The sequence below is a fragment of the Syngnathus acus genome, chromosome 1 (genome assembly GCF_901709675.1).
Source record: "Syngnathus acus chromosome 1, fSynAcu1.2, whole genome shotgun sequence".
NCBI classification, from domain to species: Eukaryota; Metazoa; Chordata; class Actinopteri; order Syngnathiformes; family Syngnathidae; genus Syngnathus; species Syngnathus acus.
The window spans coordinates 9,156,455-9,178,685 of NC_051087.1; the positions used below are offsets into that span (position 1 = coordinate 9,156,455).

The following is a 22,231-nucleotide window of genomic DNA, read 5'->3' on the forward strand; positions in this document are numbered from 1 at the left end:
CTCAGGGAGAGTAACCAAATGAGGCTTGCACTTGCTCAAAAATCAAGATGCCGCCCTTTTCATTCTGCGCCATTTTAGGAATTAGAGCCTTAATCCCTACAGATCACATATTTCAATGGTACAACATGTAAACATCCATTGCAAGACTTGAGTGATTAAACCAAAGAAGAGCAAGTGAGACGAGAGGACTCTTTTCTCATTACGCATTGCAAGAATAGCTGAGTCATCTTTGTTGCTCATCTCTCTTAGGCGTGTGTTTTACAACACATCAATAAATTTGCACCTGTAATTCTGTGGTTTGTCTACAAGTGCTTGGGGCGCTTTACTATAGACTTTCTAACAAATATTTTCACAATTTGGGATAATGTATTCATCCCATACCGATTCAACATACAGAACTTTTATTCCTTCAACAAATAATCTAGTCTGAATATCAGATACAGTTTTATGAGATTGCAATAATTTGCAAAAGTTCTTCGAATACATTCAAACAAAAAAGGAAGAAGCTAATCATAATGACACAAGTGTGAAATTAGTCTTTTTTTGGAATATGTTTCTATGGAGATACCATGAAGGCTCCCATAAAGTTTTCAGTCGGTCCGGGACGCAATTTCTGTATACTATCCAATGTGATGAAAATTCGATCTCCGGACTGCAGGTGGAAGATCCCTGCCAGGTAACTGTCCCATATATCCTCCCCACCTGATGACTTGACACTTGAAGGTTTAGGAGTCCAGCAGCGGGTCCTAGAGGAAGGAAAAAAACACAAAAAAACAAAGTGGCAGCAGAAACTGAATGCAACTGAAATGGTTGTGTACAAAGTTAGCAACAGAGGAAGAAAACCAGATGCCTGCTAACCTCTTTGATTTCATAAGTTCGATGGATTGGTCGTATGCGGCCGTGTCTTTCATCACCTTGTGCTGGATAAGAGAACACACCTCTGCAGCATTTATCTGCACTTTGGAGTAGAGGTAGTAATAACCTTCCTTCTCCACCAACAGGCGGCCATTGTTGTAGCCCATTTGGTGGGTGATGGCGTCACCATCTTTGTCAACCCACTGCACCACATTTTTCTCCCCAACAGGATTGCTGCTGCCTGAAATAAAGTTGAGCGAGGGTTAAACCAATATGTTCAAATAGTATATTTATTTGATTTAAGGTGCTGTATTAAGAGGATTCTTACACATCAGGTGAGCAAAGGGCTTAGGTCCCAGCAGAGTTTGAACCGGCTGAATCTCATTCGAGCCTCCTGTTTCCAAGGGTGTAACAATTGAATTGAATTACAGTCATCAATTTTGAAACTTTTCTATTGGCTGTCCAGTAAAGGTGAGTGTTATGACATTATCATGAATTTGTTAATAATATTGTCAAGAGTTGTGTCAGCTATGGGTAAAAGGGATTGGTGAGTGATTGTGTCATGAAGAATTTGAGGCATGACTTTAGTCTCAATTAATAATAATAATAATTATTATTATTACAAGATATGGGATCACTTTTGTTTATTTATTATAAACAGTCATGGTAGTAATGCAACTGGGTTTTTTCTATCACATTATATAATTTTGTCTCTTTTTTATTTTCTGTTTCATAATAAATAATCATACTTTTGGATGCCGCTGGATCTTGGAAGGAGCCAACCTGCAAGACATAAAAGGAGCAAGAATAAACCTTGGGCAATTCAATTCAAGCGTAACATGACATTTAAATTGTTGACACATTCATTCAAACTTACCTGTTGGGCGGATATTTTGGAGTTGGACATGTTCCGACAGAGAGGATCTGATACGCAGATGGAAAATGCCTGCAAGGAAGAAAGTGAAAAGATAAGAGAAAGTCAAACAAGCAAAGATGTCACAAGTTCAAGTGCAGGAAATGTTGTTGTTGAGGTTTACAAAACAAATGAGGCCTCTGGTGTGGCAATTTGACAGATGTCCACATATGCACATGCTGTAGGATCTTTTGTTGGAAAAAGAATGAGAAAATCACAATATCAAAACTATGATGGTGGATGTCAAACATCTGTGCCTTTACAATACCGTGTAAGTATTGGACAACAATTAAATTTGCTGCTATCAATTTATTTGTACAAATACACTGCATGAAAGAGGAAACTGATTTTACGGAAAATAATTACAACAGTCACTATGATGCAGACTTCGTCATGTCATGCTGGTATTACGCCTTATCATAGGCAAACTCTCTCTACACTGTGCCCTAAATTGACAATACTACTACTATTATTACTACTACTAATAATAAAACTACTACTAATAATAATAATAATAATAAGAAGAAGAATAAAACTACTACTACTACTAATAATAATAATAGATTTTATTTATAACACAAAATCAACCCTGAAAGCTTTAGAATACTTCTAAATCAATCAATCAATCAATCAATCAATCAATCAATCAATCAATCAATCTGGGGGTGAAACACTTTTATGGAGTAGTAGCATTGGAAGCTGTCGCTCTTAAATCTTGACGTCATTGGATAAATAAAGCCCAGTACTATATTCAACAAATTGAGCGGTGCAAAATACAATGCAATACATTTAATTTTGGAACGGGAGAGACCACTTGACATTTGATACAAATGGGCATGTGACTTAAAAAGTGATTGCCTATACAAAGATAATGGATGTTTAGTTGTGACTGGGTGCGTGTGTGAAAGAGAAACAAAACAGAGACAGTTCATGACGTAAGAAAAAAAGGAAATTTCCAAAGGAGAAAAGCAGTCAAAATAGTTTCGTCTTCAGTCGGACAGACAACAAGACCAAGACAACAACCTCACCTCGGTTTTCATGTAAAGTTTATAGACAAAACATCCTTCCACAACAAGTCCCAGCGTAGCCAGCGCCACCACCAGCAGAAGACACTTGCTTCTGGTGGGAGTCCATTGTGTTTTTTTCACGGGTCGGGGTGGGGGGAAGAAGCCGGTTTGGCTCTCCACCACAAAGACTTGGGGACGACTGGCCACGTCACCCTCTGACATTTCCTCTCACCTGCTCCACCTGTGATGCAAAGGAGGCAAAAGGTCACGAGGCCCATCTGGGTAAGGAGGCTGCAAGCATAATTGGAAACAAGTCTAGACACAAGATATAGAAAACAGATTGATGAATAAGCAAGAAATGCCGCCAAACTAAATAGAGGCTGTGATGCAACCTGACTTCTTGGAAGCGAGTCTGAGAACAGACATTACTACATGCAAAATAATCGTTTTTTTAAATACAAAGGATGGATACCTTGGACTTACTGACGCTTTGTGTATCTTCTTAACTCAGCCAATTTCCCAAAATTGGGATTAAAAAAAACAAGAATGAAACAACCTAAAGAATGGAGTATTAGAAAAATAAAATAAACACAAAAATGGTGATCTTTGAAAATGCCAACTTACAGCCAACACTTAGGATGAACTCTCAATACAGCCGAGTGTGTTGCCTCGCAGATATCCTGCCGACTGCCACCAATATTGCTTTCTTTAACAAGCTCATGTCAGGAGGAAATGAATATGACACAGGGAAGAAACAACTCAAGAGCAACAGAAGACTGTGTGTGGGACACTCCCCCACAATGTTGTAGTTATCATCCCTCAGCTGACACTTCCTTTTCTCTCTTCACGTGTCTCGATTGAATTTCGCTGTTTTTGTATATTGACATCTATATTGACATCATGCATTTGTTACAACTGTATCAAAGACGACGAGTTACCTGCAACTGACCAAATGGCTTGGATATTGATAATATTTGTAAACACAATAAGCTACATCAACAGGTGTCACAGTAACAAAGCGCTTTACAGAACATATATGGAAAGTATCACACTCAATTCTCATCAACGGAGCAGACTAATCTTAGCAACGTAAATGCATTACAAGAAGAAATGATTCAATATTGTGTAAATTGCGTGTGTTAATGTTTGAAGGTGACTAATGTGTTGCACAAGTTCTCTTGTCCTTCTTTCTTTATTGCTTGTAATTGTTCTCATGAGCTTTGTAACAACCTTAAATTACAGTAAGTCTTCCCTTGTATTAACGATGACATATCGTGGAAGCTGTGATTCGATTGACGCTACACTCATCCTCCTTGAACTCCTACACTCATCCTCCTTGAACTCCTCTTTTCACCAAGTGTGACATACTTTAAACGCCTGAACAGCAATTTTTCTTGCTCTAGGGCGCCTCCCTCAGTTGTGAATGAATAAATTGTATTGCAATGCTGGGGTCTTAAATAGTACATAGAGAGGCTAAGAAAATGATTCATATATATATATATTTTGGAATATTAAATAAAATGCTGGAGAGGCTTAACTGGAACTACACAGCTTTTTACACCTAATCCGTTTACACCTAATCTGTTATTGTTGTAGTGAGAGGGACGTGTTAAAAATGATTTCCTCCATATGCTGAAGCCAAGGATACAGCACACATATGCACACATTGTGTTTATTGTAGATAAAACCGAGGGAGGACAGATGGACGGTGCAGTTGAGGTGGGCTTGAATGAGTGCCGTTCAACTCAGTTATTGAGAAAGCACACGATTTGTGAAGTGTTTGTTTTGTGTCCCTAAGGTAATCGTTATAGGACAAGAATTTCTCCCAAATGTAAAAATAAAACAGTCTTTTGGAAAATGCAAACATAACCATTGGTCAGCCTCCATTTGTGCCCCCTTTTGGGAGCCTGTCACAATAGTTTTCTACTAAAATCCCATCATATTTCACAGCATCATGGTCCCCTGTGATAAATTAGATACATATGTTTAACTCAAGATTGAGCTGTCTGTGGCTCAGTGTAAAGATTTAGCTCTTTAGACTTGGATTAGGGATCTAAAGATGGTAAATTTGAGATTTACAATGAAGCATAGAAACAGATTAATTTCCACCCTCTGGGAATAAAGGAATGTAACATTTCTTAAGACTGTGAACTACCTTTCACAGGACTATGTGTAAAACTTTCTCAGTAGCCTGTATTAGATACACTGGCACCAGTGACGTGCGGTGAGGTTCATGACTGGGGAGGAACTGACGCCCCCCCAGGTAACATTTGTCCGGCACCTAACCGCGTCACATTTAATTTAATTATTTAATTTGAACTATTTTAATTAAAATCTCATATCAGCAGTCTTCACACATAAAAACACTCAATAAAGCGCATGGAATCAAAAACTTGTTTTCGATCGGGCGTACCACTCCGTTCCGAAGTCCCGTTGTCCGAATCAAACCTTTTAACTCCGGAGTTGCTCTTCTTTTAGTGATGACCTCCTGTTTCGATCGAAAATCCATAGTATCCATCGTTTGGATATGTAATCCTCCAATGTAAAACAAAATGTAAAAACGGGAGAGAGAGAAAAAAAACGAAATAAATGGACGACTGCTCCTCAGCTGTTCACTGTCAATTTGAATTGGAGATCTCTTATTCTACAGGTAGGCGCAGGAAGCATCCCGGGATCACTAGCACCCCCTGCCATAAGGGGGACTTATGAACCTTTTTTTCGTAGCCTCCGTAAGGTCTCTTTTCAAAGCCGTATTGTTCATCTTAAGAAACACGACGTTACAGACAGATAACAAAAAACACAAGATATTATATACATCAGCTTAACTACGGAAATTAGTTAATATAGCTACAGTGTTTGAACACTTAAACAGCGACATAAAGACAGAGAGCAGTTCTGTCTAACTGCATTGCCTGTCAACATAGGCAGCCGTGTGATTACGCAATCCTCAAAGGAGGCTAGACAGGAGGTTGGCTCCTCCGAGCGAATCGTCTTCGGTTTTAAAATAACGATAAAAATTCAGCGATTTTTGCTCAAAATGATACAAAACTATTGAAATGAAGAGGAAAACAACTTTAGAATAAAAACAATTGAATTTGTTTTCCCCCTTTTCATGATGGCAAGGGAGGCGTCTGACCGCACGTCCCTGCTTGAGAGACCTTAACGTTTTGCACTTTGGACAGATATGACACATTTAATATGGCGCACACGCTGGCGTATCCCAGCTAATGACGTGTGTATTGGTTGAGCTGTATCATGCTGCACTTTCTAATTGGCTATTTATGTCATGTGACTTGACGGTCGCTATCCAGCCAATCACAGTACGAAAAAGTCTTCCGCGGAAACACCAGATCAAGGAATGTCTGAGTGTAATCTGTAACCGTGTTCTGACTAATATTCTCGGCATGGATCTTATCTTTGTGAGCAAAACTCAAATGCTGCTCCTTGCAGTGTTCGGATGGAGTTTGGGGGAGGTGTTCGGTTTTGGAGAGGAGAGCAACGAGTTCACTTTCCTTTTGCAAGCCGGGAAATCCGAATGCTTCTTCCAACGGGCAATACAGAATGGTACGATGGAGGTCGAATATCAGGTAACTGTTTGCATGACACAAATACTTAATGACTCCTCTTGAAATATTTCACTTTTGTTTTCTTATCCTTCAGTTTTTACTTCCTGAGCTCGAAATTAACTCTGCAAATTTTAACTAGCTGCTGCTTTCGATTAGAAATCAACAGTTTGGTGTGTAGAACATCAGAATGCCATTTACTGCTTCAGTTCAGTGTAATATTAGAAAAAAAGAGTTAGTTAAAATTTGTCTTTGTTCAGCGTTCTACTCCAGTGACCTTCAAAGCCAAGCAGAGCAATTACGTTTTGTTCCTTTTGAAATATCATACATGCATGCATATCCGCTTTTTGGTAATGTTCGTTCAGCGTGCCGTGAGATTTTTCTCGTTAATGTTCGGCGTGCTTAATGTGTCCAAGAAATTTTTAAATGTACACATGCGGTCTGATATAAAGCTGCGAGGATGAGCGGTTCAGATCACGGATGGATGGATAATCAGCAGTGCTTGTTTATTAGAAAGCCAACACCAAAAAAAAAGGAAAAAAAATATGACCGTGTTGTAATTTAAAATAAAAAAGTGGCAATTTTTCATTTAACAGTTTCCTTTACATTAAGGAAATAATGGGATAAAAGTATTACAGCTTTTAAATTCAGCTATTCCCAATTTTGTTGTATACCAGTTGCACAATGACAAAAAAGGCATTCTATACTATTCTATTGTGGATATTTTCATTTTTAATTATTATAATGTGTTCACTGTATCTTGACATGTCAACCTTTTCTCTTAACATTTGGGCGTTGTATTCTATTATTCAAATATGTGATGGGCCACAAATGACCCTCGGGCAGACTTTGGATACTGCTGCACCAGTGCATTCTTAAAATTGTTTACTTCAAACATTTGTTTGAAAACTAAAACGTGGAGGTGTTTTTTACTACCAGGTGATTGGAGGTGCCGGAATGGATGTGGATTTTACGATCCTCAGTCCAGAGGGCGTCCCGATGGTCGCAGAGACCCGTCGCTCTGATGGAGTTCATGTGTGAGTAGCACCTCAAATCGCACCTAGATCCTGAATCTTGTTATTGGAACTGTCCATTTATTGCTGCTGGCTTTACTTCCTGTATTTGTTCTTTGTTTTTCAGGGTGGAGCCCACAGAAGAGGGAGACTATCAAGTCTGCTTTGATAACAGCTTCAGCCACTTCTCGGAGAAGATGGTATTCTTCGAGCTTTACATCGAGGGGCCAGGAGGAGATGTGGGAGGCGATGATGAGTGGGCTGGTTTAGAGTTGGATGAAAATATGTTGCAGTACAAGTTGCAGGATATAAGGGTAAGCTGAAGTGTTTCAAGGAGTGGTGAATGGGCTCTACTTGTACGGCGCGTTTCTACCTTTTCTACCACTGCTTCCTATTCACCTACTGATGACACGCCATCAGGAGCAACTGGGGGTTCAGTGTCTTTCTCAAAAGCACTTCGACATGGGGGCACACATCATATTATTGTTTGAGATCCTACAAAACAACACAAGTCAGTTATTTTCTGCGTTTGGTCATGTGATGTTCGTAAGTCCGAAGTCAATGTCCGTCAACAGCAGGGGGCGGTGTTGCATAAAATGTCAGCCTCCTGACATGGTGCAAACAGATGGATTAAACTGCTTAATCCTTGACCACAATGTTAACGCTCACCGTGGTGTGGTGGAAAACATGCAGTAATAAAAATAAAACTAGTTTTGAAATTTCTTCTTTACTCACCTAGGAGTACATGGACTCTGTACACAAACGTCTTGAGCGTAGTCGGCAGATGCAAACGGTGTTGCGAGCTTTTGAGGCACGGGACCGAAACCTTCTGGAAGACAACCTGTGGAGGGTTACGTTTTGGTCATGTGCCAGCATGCTGGTGATGCTGTGCGTGGCCTTCACCCAGGTAAACTGCTGTTCATTCGTACTTTTAGTGATGTTAATAAGATTGTCACCTCCTCCCCTTCAGGTCTACACAGTGCGTAAACTGTTTGACGATAAGAGGAGGGTGTACTCGTAGAACAAACTCCGGTGAGACAAGACAACCTGGGCGAGGCTCACAATCCATATTTGTTATGTCAACACCAACTGTTGGCACCAAGTGATGTGGTTGACATCTTAAAGTTTGTCACACACCAATCTGAGCAATAACAGTAAAGAACAGTTCGTACGTTGGTGGCCTTGTTTATTTCCTTTAGTGCCTTTTTAATATGAAATCTTCCCACAAATTGATGCAAAGAATACATTTTAAAAGGCACTGCAGTATATTTCACAGTAAAACACTGGTGGGATTTGCTGTGATTATGATTTTTTTTGGGGGGGGGGGCGGGTAAAGCTGAAAGGTGATGTGGGAGCCCTTCTAGTTTAGATGTGATAACTATGTGCAATAGTCTTGAGTTTTTTTGTACATTTTTGTAACACAATGCGCAACTGGCTAACCCCCAAGAAGTACTCATTTTTGTAAGACTTCCAAAAATTAAATAGGAACATAATGACTGGTACTGTGCCTTTGTACTTCAGGCCTTTGCTTTATCCTCTTTTTTCTAATGTGTCCAGTGGGTGGTATTGCCACAGTAAAATCTCGAAGCAATGTTTTCATGGGAGCCTTTGCATCGATTTTAATATTTGTATAATTTTTGTGTTGTTGATATGACAGATGTCACAAATATTGAGTTGAACAATAAAATCATAATTACAAAAAAAAAAATACAAAGACTCGTTTTGACATACGTTTTTGCTGAGATGTGCACCACATCTAGTGTCCTTCTACAAATGACACCTCATCTACTTGGAATAACAGATTTATTTTAGCGGTTATCCTCACTTGAAACAAATTCTAGACGTGCCATGAGCCATCCACTCGAGCTTGCTGAGCCAGGTTGCGCTGTGATCAAGCAACCATCACCTTTGGTTGCTACGAGAGGAGTGTGGAGGAGGACGCCTGTGCAAAGAGGTAGATATGATTTTTTTTTTAATCAAGTGCCAAATAACAGACACAATGGAGAAGCAAATACAATACTTAATGAATCAAGTTGCATAACTTTTTGTCATTCCAGCTCTATGAATAGCCTCATCCTGCACTGTCTTTATTCTTTTGCTCCTAGCAACTATACTTACCATAGCAACACATTCCACCCCAAACAAATGCCACACATTTTATCAGCACAGATATATTCACTTGACTCGAATGAAAATCAGATGTGACCTGAGCTTACCTGTGTAAATATAGCATACAGTACATTAGAGTGCATGCTACCCATCAAACTGCGCACCATTGGCATGCAAAGAGAAATGGTAATACACTCAGGAAAGGTAGGGCTGAAAAGTGAAGCAATAGCACTGCATATCCTCATTTTTAAAAATGAAAGGCATCCTTTAATAAACATTCTGAAAAGCAGGCACTTTAAGTCAGATAATGATATTCATGGCTTTTTACGTGATTATCGTGATACACAGTCAAGGCGGGATTAATATTTATCATGCACTGCTGGGAGACGGAATATAATAAAACCTATAAAACTCATATCATACTGATAAATTAGGTTATGGAAGTAATTTTGCAAAAAATACTAAGGGAGAATTATTAAAAATTGTTCATTGTGGGATGACCTAAAATATAATCTTGTAGATTTACCACACATGGAGAAATGACTCATCAAAAAGTGCAACTCATGTCATGAGGTGCTTAGTGTGTAAGATTTTTGACACTGCATTAGCATGTAGAAATTTCTTCATAAGTTTCTTGAAAATAAATTTTCTGCCATTACAAAATGAATTTAACATGAAATAATATATCGAAAATGTGATGGTTCTTAAACCACAAGACTCATAAGAATGATCCCTTTACATAATGTCAAAAGTCATCAATGATAACAGGTCAAAATGTCATATCATACATCTTTAAACTGCAGATAAGAAACTAACTGGATATATAAAAGTGTAAACTACATGAAATGTTTGCATAGTGTGTGCGCTTCTAGTCAAGCAGGGAGGGTTCTGAAGGACGTATGATGGTGGGTCTGGGAGCAGCCGGGGGCCTTCTGCTGCAGGAAGACACAGGTGGAGTAGAATGGGGGAGAGAGAAACATGCAAGGAAAAATGTCATCAGCTAGTCATGCACCGTGATTCCCAGAGCACCACAAGCACCGCCACCATCCACTTTCCCATCACATATATACACCATAGCATCAGTAGCTCCATTTCCATCAAGAAATTGGCAATGACATGCAGTTGTTGCGTTCACCAATAAAGAGCCACTTGCAAAGCCATGTGTCTTACTGTGGTATGACGCCACACTGTCACTCACCAATTGTTGGTAGAAAAGCATCGACTGTTGTTGCTTACCTTGGGATGCCTGGTGGTAGAGCAGGAGGCACACGTGCCGGTCTGGAGGGAATGAGTGGAACGCTTGGTTCAAAAGCAGACTGGGCAGGTGGTGGGCCAGGTCGAGTTGGTACTGGTGGAGCGCCGAATGCCGGTGAAGGGTTCAGCGGTGGGGCTGGACCGGGCGCGGGTCCCCTGACTGCTGGGGGTCGGTTTGGAGGGGGCGCTGTTGCAGCGGCAGGGCGGGTTCCTGCAGGGAGACTGAGATAGACGAACATCTCAAACAGTGTAGGACATTAAACTGATCAATTTACAATATACATTTAAAATAATCTCTGAATTATTATCACATTTTATTCTATTCCCACGCGTTACCTAGGCTCTTTGATCCAGGTGTCGTCTACCGGTGGAGGCACAGGGGTTGAAACAGTGGTGGTACTGATGTCACCAATAATGACCAGAGATTCCTTCAGCGCATGATACATTCGAAGCATCTCATCTCTCCTCTGAGCCTGCTCAGCAGACTCTTCCATCAGGCTGCTCTGGTCCCCAGCTGAGTACAGGTAGGCTAGCAGCTCAGAATGGATGAAGTCCTTTGCCTGGAGATCAAATCGCACAATAATTCATCCATCCATCCTGCGTTAACCCTGAAATGCTCCACATGTGCTAATAAAACATAGGAAACCTACACTGTTAATCATGAGATGCATAATGGTCTTGGGCATGAGGTCTCTGATGGACTTGTTGACAATGCTGATATACGAGTCCACCAGGTTGCGGATGGTCTCCACCTGCCGCTCCAACTGTGGGTCCATAGATACGGTGTCGCCTGGAATCATGGCTTCTTCATTTTCGGCCTGGAGAGAGACAGTGAAGAAACCGGGTGAAGAGAGACAATGGGCTCCACTTTGGGAAGTTCTGGCATATCCTGCAGCTATACATATATATTAGGGCTAGGAGTTTATGAAAATAATAGTACTTGTCTTGGACCCAGATGGGTGCGTTGTTGTGGCCCTCTATGTTTCGTATACAAAAAAGGGTCGATTGACTAGTGATCCTGAAAAGCTAATATTAAGTGTAAACCCAAATCTGCTTTCGTTCTCACCACAATCTGGTCCAACAAGTCTAAAGTGGCCAAAAGTGTAACTGTCACATTACTGTGAGTATTAAATGTTCAAACACTGCCTATTTAAAAGGTTAATACCTGGTCTTTCTCAGGGTAAACACCAGCTCTGAGGAACGAGGCTTTCCAGCTGTCTACATCCTCCTGAGTGTCACACGCCAGCTCGATCTGCCGCAGGTCTTTGTACACGTTTCTGTGGCAGGGATAGTGTAAATGTTCAAAAGGTCTAAAGGAGCAGTTGATGGCAGCATTGCGCTCACCTCTGCTCAGTGTTAAATATGGCAAAGACATGTTTGCTGGACATGAATCCCTTCTCCACATCTCTTAGTTTCAGGTTGTCAAGAGGCAACATGTACTTCTTCTCCTTCTCCTGATGAATTACAAAACATGCGACCATCCACTTTACTGTGCTTCATTTACAATTGAGCATTTCAAATATGTGCACAAGCTGTGAGTCCTTTCTTTACCTCCTCATCTTTGTACCAGGAAAGAGACTCTGCAGTGAGGACAAACCAGTAGTCCTTGGAGCCTCCCTTCATGATGCTAATGTTGATTGTCAACCAGCCTCGACGGATAACCTGTGCGTGAGACACCAACACTTTACTAATACAGTACGTATACACAAGTATTAAAAAAGTAAACACCCAACTATAGAAAACAATCCTAAGGAATTCCGAAAAACAAACATGCAAGTTAAGCCCCTTCAAACAAATAAAACAAACAAAACAAAACAAATAAATGCCTACATCTCTCTCTGCTAGACTTGGACACAAAGGAACACAAGTGAAGTAAAATGGACATTTGTAGTACCCTAACACGTGTTAAACTATAAAACTGACTTGCAACCAATTTGTCTGAATATTTATATTTGTGCACTTGTGTGAGTAGGATCAAGTCAGGAAACATTCTCAGAGTATTGACCTCCTAAACTAATGAGATTTAATGACAAGAGGCCCATTTCTCAAGAGTCATTCATGAATGATCTCTTTCTCTCATCCCGCTGTCACAAAGTTCCACAAACAGAATGCTTGAAACAGACACCCCACCAAGGAGAAAGGGAACAAGAGATGGAGAAAGATGGTAAGATACTTACAAGAATCCCTCCCTGGATCATGAAATGTAGGAATAACACGGGAGAGTTAAAAAAAAAAAAAAATAGCCCACAAGGACAGAGACGTGGGTTAATGGGAATCAACAAAAGACGGTTAACCACACACTGACCAAGACACTAAAACAACCAGATAGACAATTTTAAGTAATTACCTGGTTAGGCATGACTCTTTTTTTGGTTGCATTTGCAGCCGTCCTCTGCTGTGCACTGTAAAATCAGGAGTTTTTAACAAATGGGCTCGCGTATACACAGTAAGATGCATTTTTATTATGTGGGTAATTACAAATGGTTTTTTTCTCAGCCAGAAAATAAATATCTTCGTTGGGGTTTAACTGTATTGTTTTTAAGCAGTGTAGCTGGCCATCTGTCTTTGTGCAGGCAAAAAAAAATTAATTTCAAATAATTCTATTAAACCAGAAATATCTCACTTGGCAAACCCAATGAAGTCCTCGTGATTAGTGTTGATGTAGGACAGTTCGATGTCAATTAACAGGAGCACCTGATGGGCCAAACGTGACAAACATTTGCTCAAGACCATTTAACTACAAAAAGATGCAACACGCGCGCACACACACACACACACACACACACACACACACACACACACACACACACACACACACACACACACACACCTGGTCTTTAGTCTTGCTGTCCCTCTCTCTGACGTAAGTGGTAACGATTCGCTCAGTCTCTTCTCTAAGGCGAGGATATGATCCAAGCTACAGGCGGCAAAAACAAACACTGCTGCAGGTACGGCAATGACACAAAATACATAACAGCGCAGTGCGCGCAGTATTAACAAATGCATGAAGCAAAAGTAAGACATGCAAAGTGACGAGTGGCACCTCCAAGTTCGACCTTGGTCAACTGTCAAAACAACATTTGCCATTGACAGCAAATATGAGGGGAATTGTGGCATTTTTTTAACAAATGAACCAGGACTGGATTGTGATCGACCTTTGAGGTACCACTGTCTTATAGCAGCATCATCTCAAACTGTGCCAGATAATCAGTGAGGTGCAGCATAATCACAAACTGTGCCAGAAAATCAGTGAGGTATACTTGAGAAGAAAAAGAGTTGTCGTGAGGATGAGAAAACGCTTTAGAAAGAGGGAATAAAGCCTACTTGAAATCAAAATACTCAGCTGACAAGACAGAATCCATTTTCCAAGTTGTGATAGTGGGTCATGGGAAATTGGTTTAATCAGGGGTGGTTAAATTATTGCTCTTAGAGCTGATGGAGTGAAGAGGGCTGGTCAAGGTCCACGATTAGAGGGGCTCTTAAATTTAAAGAGGGAATCAGAGGATGAGATGGGTGCTGAGTGAAGCAATAGACAGCAACGTTCATTAGTTCTTTTTTGCTGTGCATTGTTCTATCCCTGATTGCCTTCTATCATCCTGTCACACCACCGTTTACCTTTTCGGTGCACTTCCTGATCAGGGTGACAAGCTCGGTGACGACGAGGTCAACGCATTTCAGACAGGGGTCTTTCAGCTTAATGATCTGCTTTTTCACTATAGCTTCAAACGCCATGTCGGGAGTGAAAAGGCCTGTCCTGTGGTGATGCATCATGGGAGTTGGACAATTAATGGAAGATGCGGTCATGTAGCGTTGTGTAGAAAGGTGGTAGAGAAGGGTGGCAGAGAAAGGAAAGCCCATGTTTGGGGAGTAAAGTGCAATGGCATTGAGGGAGACTATGACAAAAAGGGGGAGGAAAAAGGGAACATTTGAGTTAGTTCTGATTCATGTTCTGGCCAATTAAACAAGCTGCAGGTTTGCATTGGAATTTTTTTTAGTGAAGGCACACCTTCAGTCACTGTTTATTTAACTAATCAAAGAAGCCGACACGACCGGATCTTAAGTCTTCATCTGTCCCAAAAGTTTTATTTTTAAAAATAAACTAAATTGCATACTGATTTTAATTTCCCCTTACATAGAACAACTGTAACATGCGACTGTGCAATAGCTCAAAACAGGAAATGTTGAAAAAGCACTACCTGCCACGAAACCACAAACAAAACTGACACCGAGAAAGAAACAATAAACAGAGACAAGTGACAGATGATTCTAATTACCAACAAGACAGAAACAAAAACTAGAAATGGATGGTCACAGATGAGAACACTGTAACCCACAAGAGATATTTCTTTTTAAGATACTGTATATATGTGGACCACCATGCTACTCCCTTATGAGCCTGCTCCATACAAAAAAAACAATAGTGTCCATATAGTGTACTATATAAGTCTATATACTGTACTATTAAACCAATACAACTCGACTGGACTCTTGCTTGATCTGTCAGACCAAGTTTGCACAAAGCATAGTGATCGCGCTTCGGTTTACTATTGGAGCACAAAGTAAATCTTGACATAGTTCAAGTAAAAAAAGTCTTGTAATTGAAAAGGGAAATAAAAAACCCTGCAGCTTGTTTAGTTACGAACCGGCACAGGAACACATATAGACCTGTTTCTGACCACACAGCTTCACAGCGACATCACTGCGGTGAACCCACTGCAGCTCGGACTTTAATGTGCGAAAGCAAAGAAACTTTAGCGTTTTAAGGGAGACATATTATATGATTTTGTTTCCCCCGTAATTTAGAAAATAGTGGTGAATACTGTAAAAGCAATGATAAGTAGAGATTTAGTAACACAATGACCGGGCTGAAAGTGGAAAATGGTGAAAGTGGACTCCAGAGTATTGAAGAGAAATAAAATGGCTTTTTTTACTCATGGAGGAAGCTTCATACAGTGCAAGGCAAAAATGTCTCACAGAAAAAAGTTTTCAAATATTTTGCAGAACAAAATGTACTTGGTTGTTTAATTTCATACCGGATGGGTCAGCAGGACCTACCCAATTATTTGCAAGAAATTAAAAAGCCCCATTTCCATAATATGTCCCCGGGGCAAAACGATATTCTTGTCTGCACGGCAGTCGACCACACTCTCTGGTGTACAAGCATGGCAGAGACCATGCAGTGATACCTTATTAGTGCACTGCCTGACTGTGTTGATGAGCTCCTGGATGACCATGTCGATGCATTTCAGACACGGTTCTTTCAGCTTAATGATCTGCTTTTTCACTATGGCCTCAAACGCCAAGTCTGGGGTGAACAGGCCTGTCCTGAAGGACATACAAATGGGACAGACATGGAGCAGCAAGACAGGAGGTGCACATGGGGGAGGGCGGCACTTAACCAGAAAATAAGACGAGGACAAAAACAGATCAAACTAAAACAAAATCACAGCACAATGATTAGGAAAATGATGAATTGGTTGGATGGGTGGATGTTATAAGACTGACAAACAAGGAAGAGAGCTCAGACACAAGCTAACAGAGGTAGGCCAAGTGTTGATACGCAGGATGTTCCAACTTGCCTGACTCCGTGGATGTTTTTGATTGCGTAACTAATTTCTTTCCTCAGCTCCTTCTCATCAAACTCCATCTAAGACACAAGGAAGCAAAGGCCTGTTAACAATGACCAGTCGTTATCAGTCATCATCAGATATTACGTTACTATAATAGTCACCTTCACTAGCTCAAAAGGAAAACGCTCATGAAAAATGCGGTTGATCTTTGCTCCTCCAGATAGGTTGGAGGTGTCCACCTGATCCCCCGAGCCTTCAATGCACTTCTCAAAGTCCACGCCAAACTGCTGCACCATCCTGCATGTGAAGCAGCATAGTAGTTTTCAAATCTATTCGCATTTATGCGCGCGTATGTTTGTGTACTATGTGTGTGTACTGACTGAAGCAAAGCTTTGGTTTTGCGTGCAGGATCATCAGGACGAAAGTTTTTATATTCTTCCACCTCTTTTTCCAGGGAGAGAAGCTGGCTTTGCAGCTTACTGCGTAGCCCAGGCAGGGTTTCACGGATGTGGTTGGTAAGTTGCTGGAGGAAAAGAAAAATGTATATTAAAAAAATGTGTATGGAAAAAAACAAATTTGTATTGAACTTCAATACTGAATTAACTAATGCAATAGAACATTTGTGTTAAGAAATATTTGGAGCCAATATAAATTAGCTCAGGATTTGTGGCTTTGTCTGTATATTTGCAGATTTTTTTTTTTGGGTGGAGGAAGTGTTTGTTTTTTTAGTTTATAAACCTGATTTAGTGTCTTCTGCAGGTGTGGTGTGCCCATGCGCTCTGCAAAATGTCTGTATGCAGGATGGGACAAGAAGAACTTGCGCTCAGCCGCCAAAGCGGCACGAATATCTTTCTTCCCATCAATGTCCTTCTGACTCCGGTTCACCACCCCAATGTAACCTGTCGAGAAGAAAGACAGAACATTCTACTGTTGTGATATCAAACCAGAGTTTAATTTGATCTTAAGCGGTACTGATGGGGGGTATTTGTTGAGCGTGTGAGTGTGTGTGGTCTCACCCCTGCGGAGAGGAAGGAGTTTGTTTTCCAGAATGTCTCGAGCATCAGTCCCCTCATCCATCAAGTCCAGCTTGGTAATCACTCCTATAGTCCGCAGACCTGAAAACAAAATGCGTCAGCCAAAAATGGCACCCCAATATTTTTCTCGATTTCAACAAAGACACCACCATTGTTCTGTGTGAGAAATTGAATCGATTACATTTATCGGCCCATGCAAGCAAGGTAAATGGATGAAGGTGAGAGTTGCACTGAGCTACACGCTAACATCAACAATAGAAATTTCACGTATTCCATCCATCCCTTGGTAAATGTCACTTATGCTGCCTTGCTTCACGATACTCGCCTCATATCAAAAGAGGAATTCCAACTGTTACTAAACTTAACAAAATGAAAGAGGTGCAGTTTTCATAGCAATTTGTCAAATTATGGGGCAATTGCTGCTAGCTGGGCTAAAAATGTAATGAGGTTGAAAAATAGCCCGACTGTACATAATCATTTTATATTAACTCAAAAAATGTACTAGATGGCTAATGCTAATTCATACTATTAATAAAAACGTGTTTATCAGGAAGCAAGAAAGTCACATTGAAGAGAAAAGTTTGCTAAAGATAACAAACTTGACGAATTCAAACGACAACAAACGCCGTACCTTGAGGATCGACCTCCTTGGCAATCTTGAGGGCATCAGAGTTGGCCAGGTCCATATTAGCGGGAGTGACGGCCAGAATGAGGCAGCTCTCCTTGGTGATGAACTGTAGGAGCATGTCTCTGATCTGGTGTTCGATGTCTACAGGCTGGTCTCCTACCGCCACTTTGGTCATTCCCGGCAGGTCGATCAGGGTCAGGTTTAATACTTATAGGTACAAAGGAGAAAAGAAACTTGAAGCAAGATGGCACATCAACGTTTGTGTTTTATTGTTAGTGTGTCTCTTCCTCACCGTGAGGGGAGTAGACTCGAAGGTTGATTGGAATGGGTGAAATGCCTTTGTTGGATCCGGTGAGCCGGTCCGTTTCCGCTTCAATCTCCTGACGGACTTCATCAAAGTCCACAAATTTACGGCCCTTGCAGTGCAGAAACTCTGCATACTCTGCAAAGAGAAAATATAAAAATGTGATGATGCAGAGAATAGAAAAAGACCATTTTGGGAGCACCGCTTTGACAGCCACATTAACTCAGTGTTGGTGTTTCAATTCCATTGTATCAGACGGCCATTAGGAGAACTTTTCCCATCCAAGTTTGAAATTGTTTTCTTCGAAATTCTTCTTTCTATGACACTTTTCTTTTCAAACGTAACTTATCTTAGCTGACTAGCTGCCAGTCAGTCATCTCTCGACCAAAGTCAACTGGGATAGGCTCCCGCACATAAAGGGAGGATAAGCGATACAGAGAACGGATGGATGGGCAGTTAAAGGTAACTTATTTTTTGGAATATCATTATATAATCTGTTTTAATACATATTCATGCCCCCCCCACCCAAAAAAAAAAAAATCAGTTTGCTCAGTAAATGTTCACCCTGATCAGCCGGTGACCTTCAGTTTGAGTTCCTGTGCAACTGAGTTTAAAACCCGTTGACTTGTCAATTCAACTCCTAGAGTGAGCAATAGCGACATCTAGTGTTTACAGATTCTAATTATGTGGGGTATGAATTTTGGATTACCACCTGCTATTTTCAAGAGGAGAAAAGTGGATAGGTTTGTTTTGAGTGAGGCACTAATTGAGACATCCTCTATTAGAGTAGAGGATGCCACTGTTTTAATGAACAAGATTTAGTAGTCCCTTCAATAGGGAGATTTGAATACAGTACATGTGTTTATACGTATGACGTAGTACATATTCCACTTGCCTGCTTTGTTGTTAACAAGTTGCAGAATAAGAGGACGACGAGTGACGATACCAGACCCTCTGGGCAAGAAGTCTCTGCAGGGGGGAGACACAAGAGATGTTTAGCAAACACTAAACCAAACAGTATCTGGTAAAGGTTAGGTACATAAAGGTAGATAGAGGCAGGTAGACAGACATACAAATAGATAAACCCTTGCTAAATCAATAGTTATTCCACTTCGAATTGCGCCAATTGCCAACGATGCCGACTGACTGCCTGGTCACTCAAGAACAGGAAATGACTTTGACTTTGAGTTTCATCTGGCCATGCTGGTGTCAGTGCAAATGCTCCCACCAACACAGACACTTCGACAAGATATCTTTCAACTTCCCTTTGTGCACATACAGTATGCATTCATCAGAATGGAAACTCCCGTTCAATTGAATTGTGATTATTTCCAGGTCAGTGCTGCCACATCACTCAAGGCAATGACAACATGTCTGTCGTTATAAGAGCCACACTGATTCGATGCACTCAGTGAAATACTTGCAATGTTAGTAATGCAATAACGCCACATATAATGTAATAGCTTCCAATTGACATCATTTTAATTAGGAGTTGTTTAAGTTGTTACATTTGGTGTTTCATAAGAAAATATTACTTCTCATTTCATTGGGAGTAAAACCGTATTAGGTTTACATGCACTTTACGTTGTCAATCCAGAGCTGTCAGTTTTTATTTTTGAGCGCCATATGCATAAATAAATTATTTGCAAATTTTTCTCTTCAGATGTTTCGATGCTAAAAAAAAAAAAAAAAACGACATGACGCACCACTTGTGTACACGGATGGATTAAATATTTCAAAATTGTCAATTGTGCATTTAGACTTCTTACTCACACACTTCTGCCTTTGTGTTGCACACCACACTGTGAACCAAATCACACATGCAAGAATGCAAGGACAGATGTCTAAGTGAGTGGAGCGCCAAACAGTCCTGCTGAGCAAGACTGCGGGTTCCGCGCCTTGCATAAGGGTACCTCGACTGTAGTCAGGAAGCTGGCTACTATTCTTGCCATTTTACATTTATTGTCGATTGCTCGATTCCATACAGACGAGCTATTGCTGCCTAAATTTATAAAATATACAATAGCCTGCCGCACACTGCAGCATCTTATTGGCAAGTTAACAGGACACACACAGACATACACACTGACAACCACTCAAACCCACTATGGTTGTTAGCCAGTGCTGACGGAGCATTCAGGAAGTTACACAACAATCCCATCCTCCTTCCTTAGGACTTCCTATCAACTTGCGAAAGAAAGCACCAAACCGAATTCTGGGACTGCATATGAATGTTGAAACTATATCTTCACATTAAGTTCTGTTCAAAAGGAGCGATATGAACTTGTGTTTGAATATACTGTTTCCATTGTTTTTTTGTGTTTGTCCCATTGTTTTATGAAAAGTGCTTTGTTACAGCTGCTGTGAAATGCAAGATAGAAATGAAGTTGTAAATGCAGACTAGTGAATTGTAAGTGACTTTAAAAAGGTCGCTCAAAGTGTCAAACGCAACAAAGAATATCAACAGCTTCATTAGTGGGCCCATTAACAGACATGAACATAGCTCGTGCGCCCTTTGTGAGAGTCTGCAAGAGTGTGTCATGTACACATGCCAGTGCAGCTGGTGATATCACTGATGACCCCACACATCAGCGCATCAATGGCCCTACTGTCTCCCCCAGGAACCGCTTGGAACCCACAGACAAAAGGGGAAAGGAAGGCATGGCCGCATAAGACACATTCCCCATCTCAGCAGTGACAACATCCTGAAACAGAGACGCGTCAGATGTTCCTTTTCTGACCTTGCATGAACAGTAACTGCTTGTAAAAAATCTGTGGGCCTGAATAACCAGTGATGTTCTGACAGTTGTTTTTTTCTTATTTGTCCGCAGCGGGACCTCATTAAGATTCTGTCAGTCTCACTGGAAAAGCACACAAATTCAGCTCTTTCAGTTGCCATCCTGAAAGACTCCAACCGGTTTTGCTCATAATCCATTTAGCCAGGAAACAGTATCAAGTATCAAGGATCAAGTTCAACCCCGTAGGCCAGATCAGGCACACCAAATTATTTTGTTTAGTGGAACTCCAAAACAGTTATTCATCCAATTTCTTATGTATAGTTTCTGGGTCACAATGGTCTTCTGAGGAAAAACATAACCACAATGAGGCACATGACAATGGACGCTGTAAATATGTTTTTAAAGTCAGACATTGACCTGGCTTATGCATGGTCGATAAAGGCTGTATTTACAACCTTCTTAAGGAACTGTGACTTTGTTAATGTTTGACACAATAACTGAAGCTGAGAGAGCAAACAAATTCTCGTGTGTGTTATTTCTGGGCGAATTTGTTCAAGCTAATTAAACCATGGGTGTTTGTCTTCAAGACGTACACAAAATGCTTGCGTAGAAAGCGCAAATGTTGATGGTGAATAACTCATCTTCCGAAAAGAAAAACAACAAAAAAAAAAAAAAACAACGTGAGTGCGCCTAGTTGGCGGCTTTTACACAAGTAGTAAATGAGAGATGAAGCGAAAATATATTTGACTTCATAAGTGTCACTGAATCATCCGCACTGAAAAGTTTCCACAAACAGTACAACCTGCCAACGAAATTCTCCAGAACCGAGCTCTTCCCTGCGCTCTGGCCGCCGACGACCGCTATTTGGGGCAGCTCCAAGTTGCAACTCTGGCCGATGGAGCTGAAAGCGTCCTGAAGCTTGTTGATGAGGGGAATGAGGTCTTCCATTCCCCGATTTCCCATGATGCCAACCCGGTCCGCTCAGCGGGCTCCAACTACTTGTCTTGACTGTCAAAAAGAAGGCCAACGGGTCGCTTATCCAAAGTTCTATATGGAATTGCGCGGTTAGTCAAATATCTATGGTGTATTTTACCACCCCCGTAAAAGGATAAGATAATAAATGTTGACACGTCTGGGATGCAACAAAACAAGAAGCAGACTAAAATACGGAGTACTCGAGCCACATTGACTGTTAACTTCTTTTATTATCCGGTCAGGCGACACACACCCAGCCTCCGACTGG

At 40.8% G+C, this 22,231-nt stretch overlaps 3 protein-coding genes across 10 annotated transcripts; 1 reads left to right on the top strand and 2 right to left on the bottom strand.

Moving 5' to 3' along the window:
• Positions 1-42: 42 nt before the first annotated feature.
• Positions 43-5,028, bottom strand: LOC119126876 (tumor necrosis factor ligand superfamily member 14-like). 4 transcript variants are annotated; one of them, XM_037258387.1, is made up of 8 exons: positions 3,400-5,028; positions 3,248-3,300; positions 2,797-3,016; positions 1,733-1,801; positions 1,605-1,638; positions 1,184-1,249; positions 859-1,096; positions 43-746 (listed from the first exon to the last, which is right to left on the bottom strand). In XM_037258387.1, exons 3-8 carry the CDS (start codon positions 2,995-2,997, stop codon positions 557-559), a joined length of 798 nt encoding a protein of 265 aa, XP_037114282.1. In that variant the 5' UTR covers positions 2,998-3,016; positions 3,248-3,300; positions 3,400-5,028; the 3' UTR covers positions 43-556. The 4 variants fall into 4 exon arrangements, with proteins under 4 accessions (XP_037114282.1, XP_037114290.1, XP_037114275.1 ...); XM_037258395.1 differs by lacking the exon at positions 3,248-3,300 and having other exon boundaries at positions 2,797-3,066; XM_037258380.1 differs by lacking the exon at positions 3,248-3,300 and having other exon boundaries at positions 3,400-5,027.
• A 1,056-nt stretch (positions 5,029-6,084) lies between these two features.
• tmed1b (transmembrane p24 trafficking protein 1b) lies at positions 6,085-9,050 on the top strand. The gene is made up of 5 exons (XM_037249980.1): positions 6,085-6,362; positions 7,278-7,375; positions 7,479-7,665; positions 8,091-8,258; positions 8,322-9,050. The coding sequence occupies exons 1-5, from the start codon at positions 6,180-6,182 to the stop codon at positions 8,370-8,372; spliced, it is 687 nt and encodes a 228-aa protein (XP_037105875.1). The 5' UTR covers positions 6,085-6,179; the 3' UTR covers positions 8,373-9,050.
• On the bottom strand, positions 8,670-22,219 carry LOC119121762 (dynamin-2-like). Of its 5 annotated transcripts, none has more exons than XM_037249693.1 (20): positions 21,791-22,218; positions 19,146-19,219; positions 18,239-18,388; positions 17,950-18,153; positions 17,301-17,399; positions 17,023-17,183; positions 16,665-16,807; positions 16,446-16,581; positions 16,294-16,361; positions 15,901-16,039; positions 13,545-13,631; positions 13,338-13,408; positions 13,062-13,116; positions 12,266-12,376; positions 12,059-12,168; positions 11,880-11,991; positions 11,365-11,532; positions 11,051-11,274; positions 10,697-10,936; positions 8,670-9,293 (listed from the first exon to the last, which is right to left on the bottom strand). In XM_037249693.1, exons 1-20 carry the CDS (start codon positions 21,949-21,951, stop codon positions 9,254-9,256), a joined length of 2,553 nt encoding a protein of 850 aa, XP_037105588.1. In that variant the 5' UTR covers positions 21,952-22,218; the 3' UTR covers positions 8,670-9,253. The 5 variants fall into 5 exon arrangements, with proteins under 5 accessions (XP_037105588.1, XP_037105580.1, XP_037105564.1 ...); XM_037249685.1 differs by lacking the exons at positions 8,670-9,293; positions 15,901-16,039 and adding exons at positions 9,307-10,392; positions 14,330-14,468 and having other exon boundaries at positions 21,791-22,219; XM_037249669.1 differs by lacking the exons at positions 8,670-9,293; positions 15,901-16,039 and adding exons at positions 9,307-10,395; positions 14,330-14,468.
• Positions 22,220-22,231: the final 12 nt, after the last annotated feature.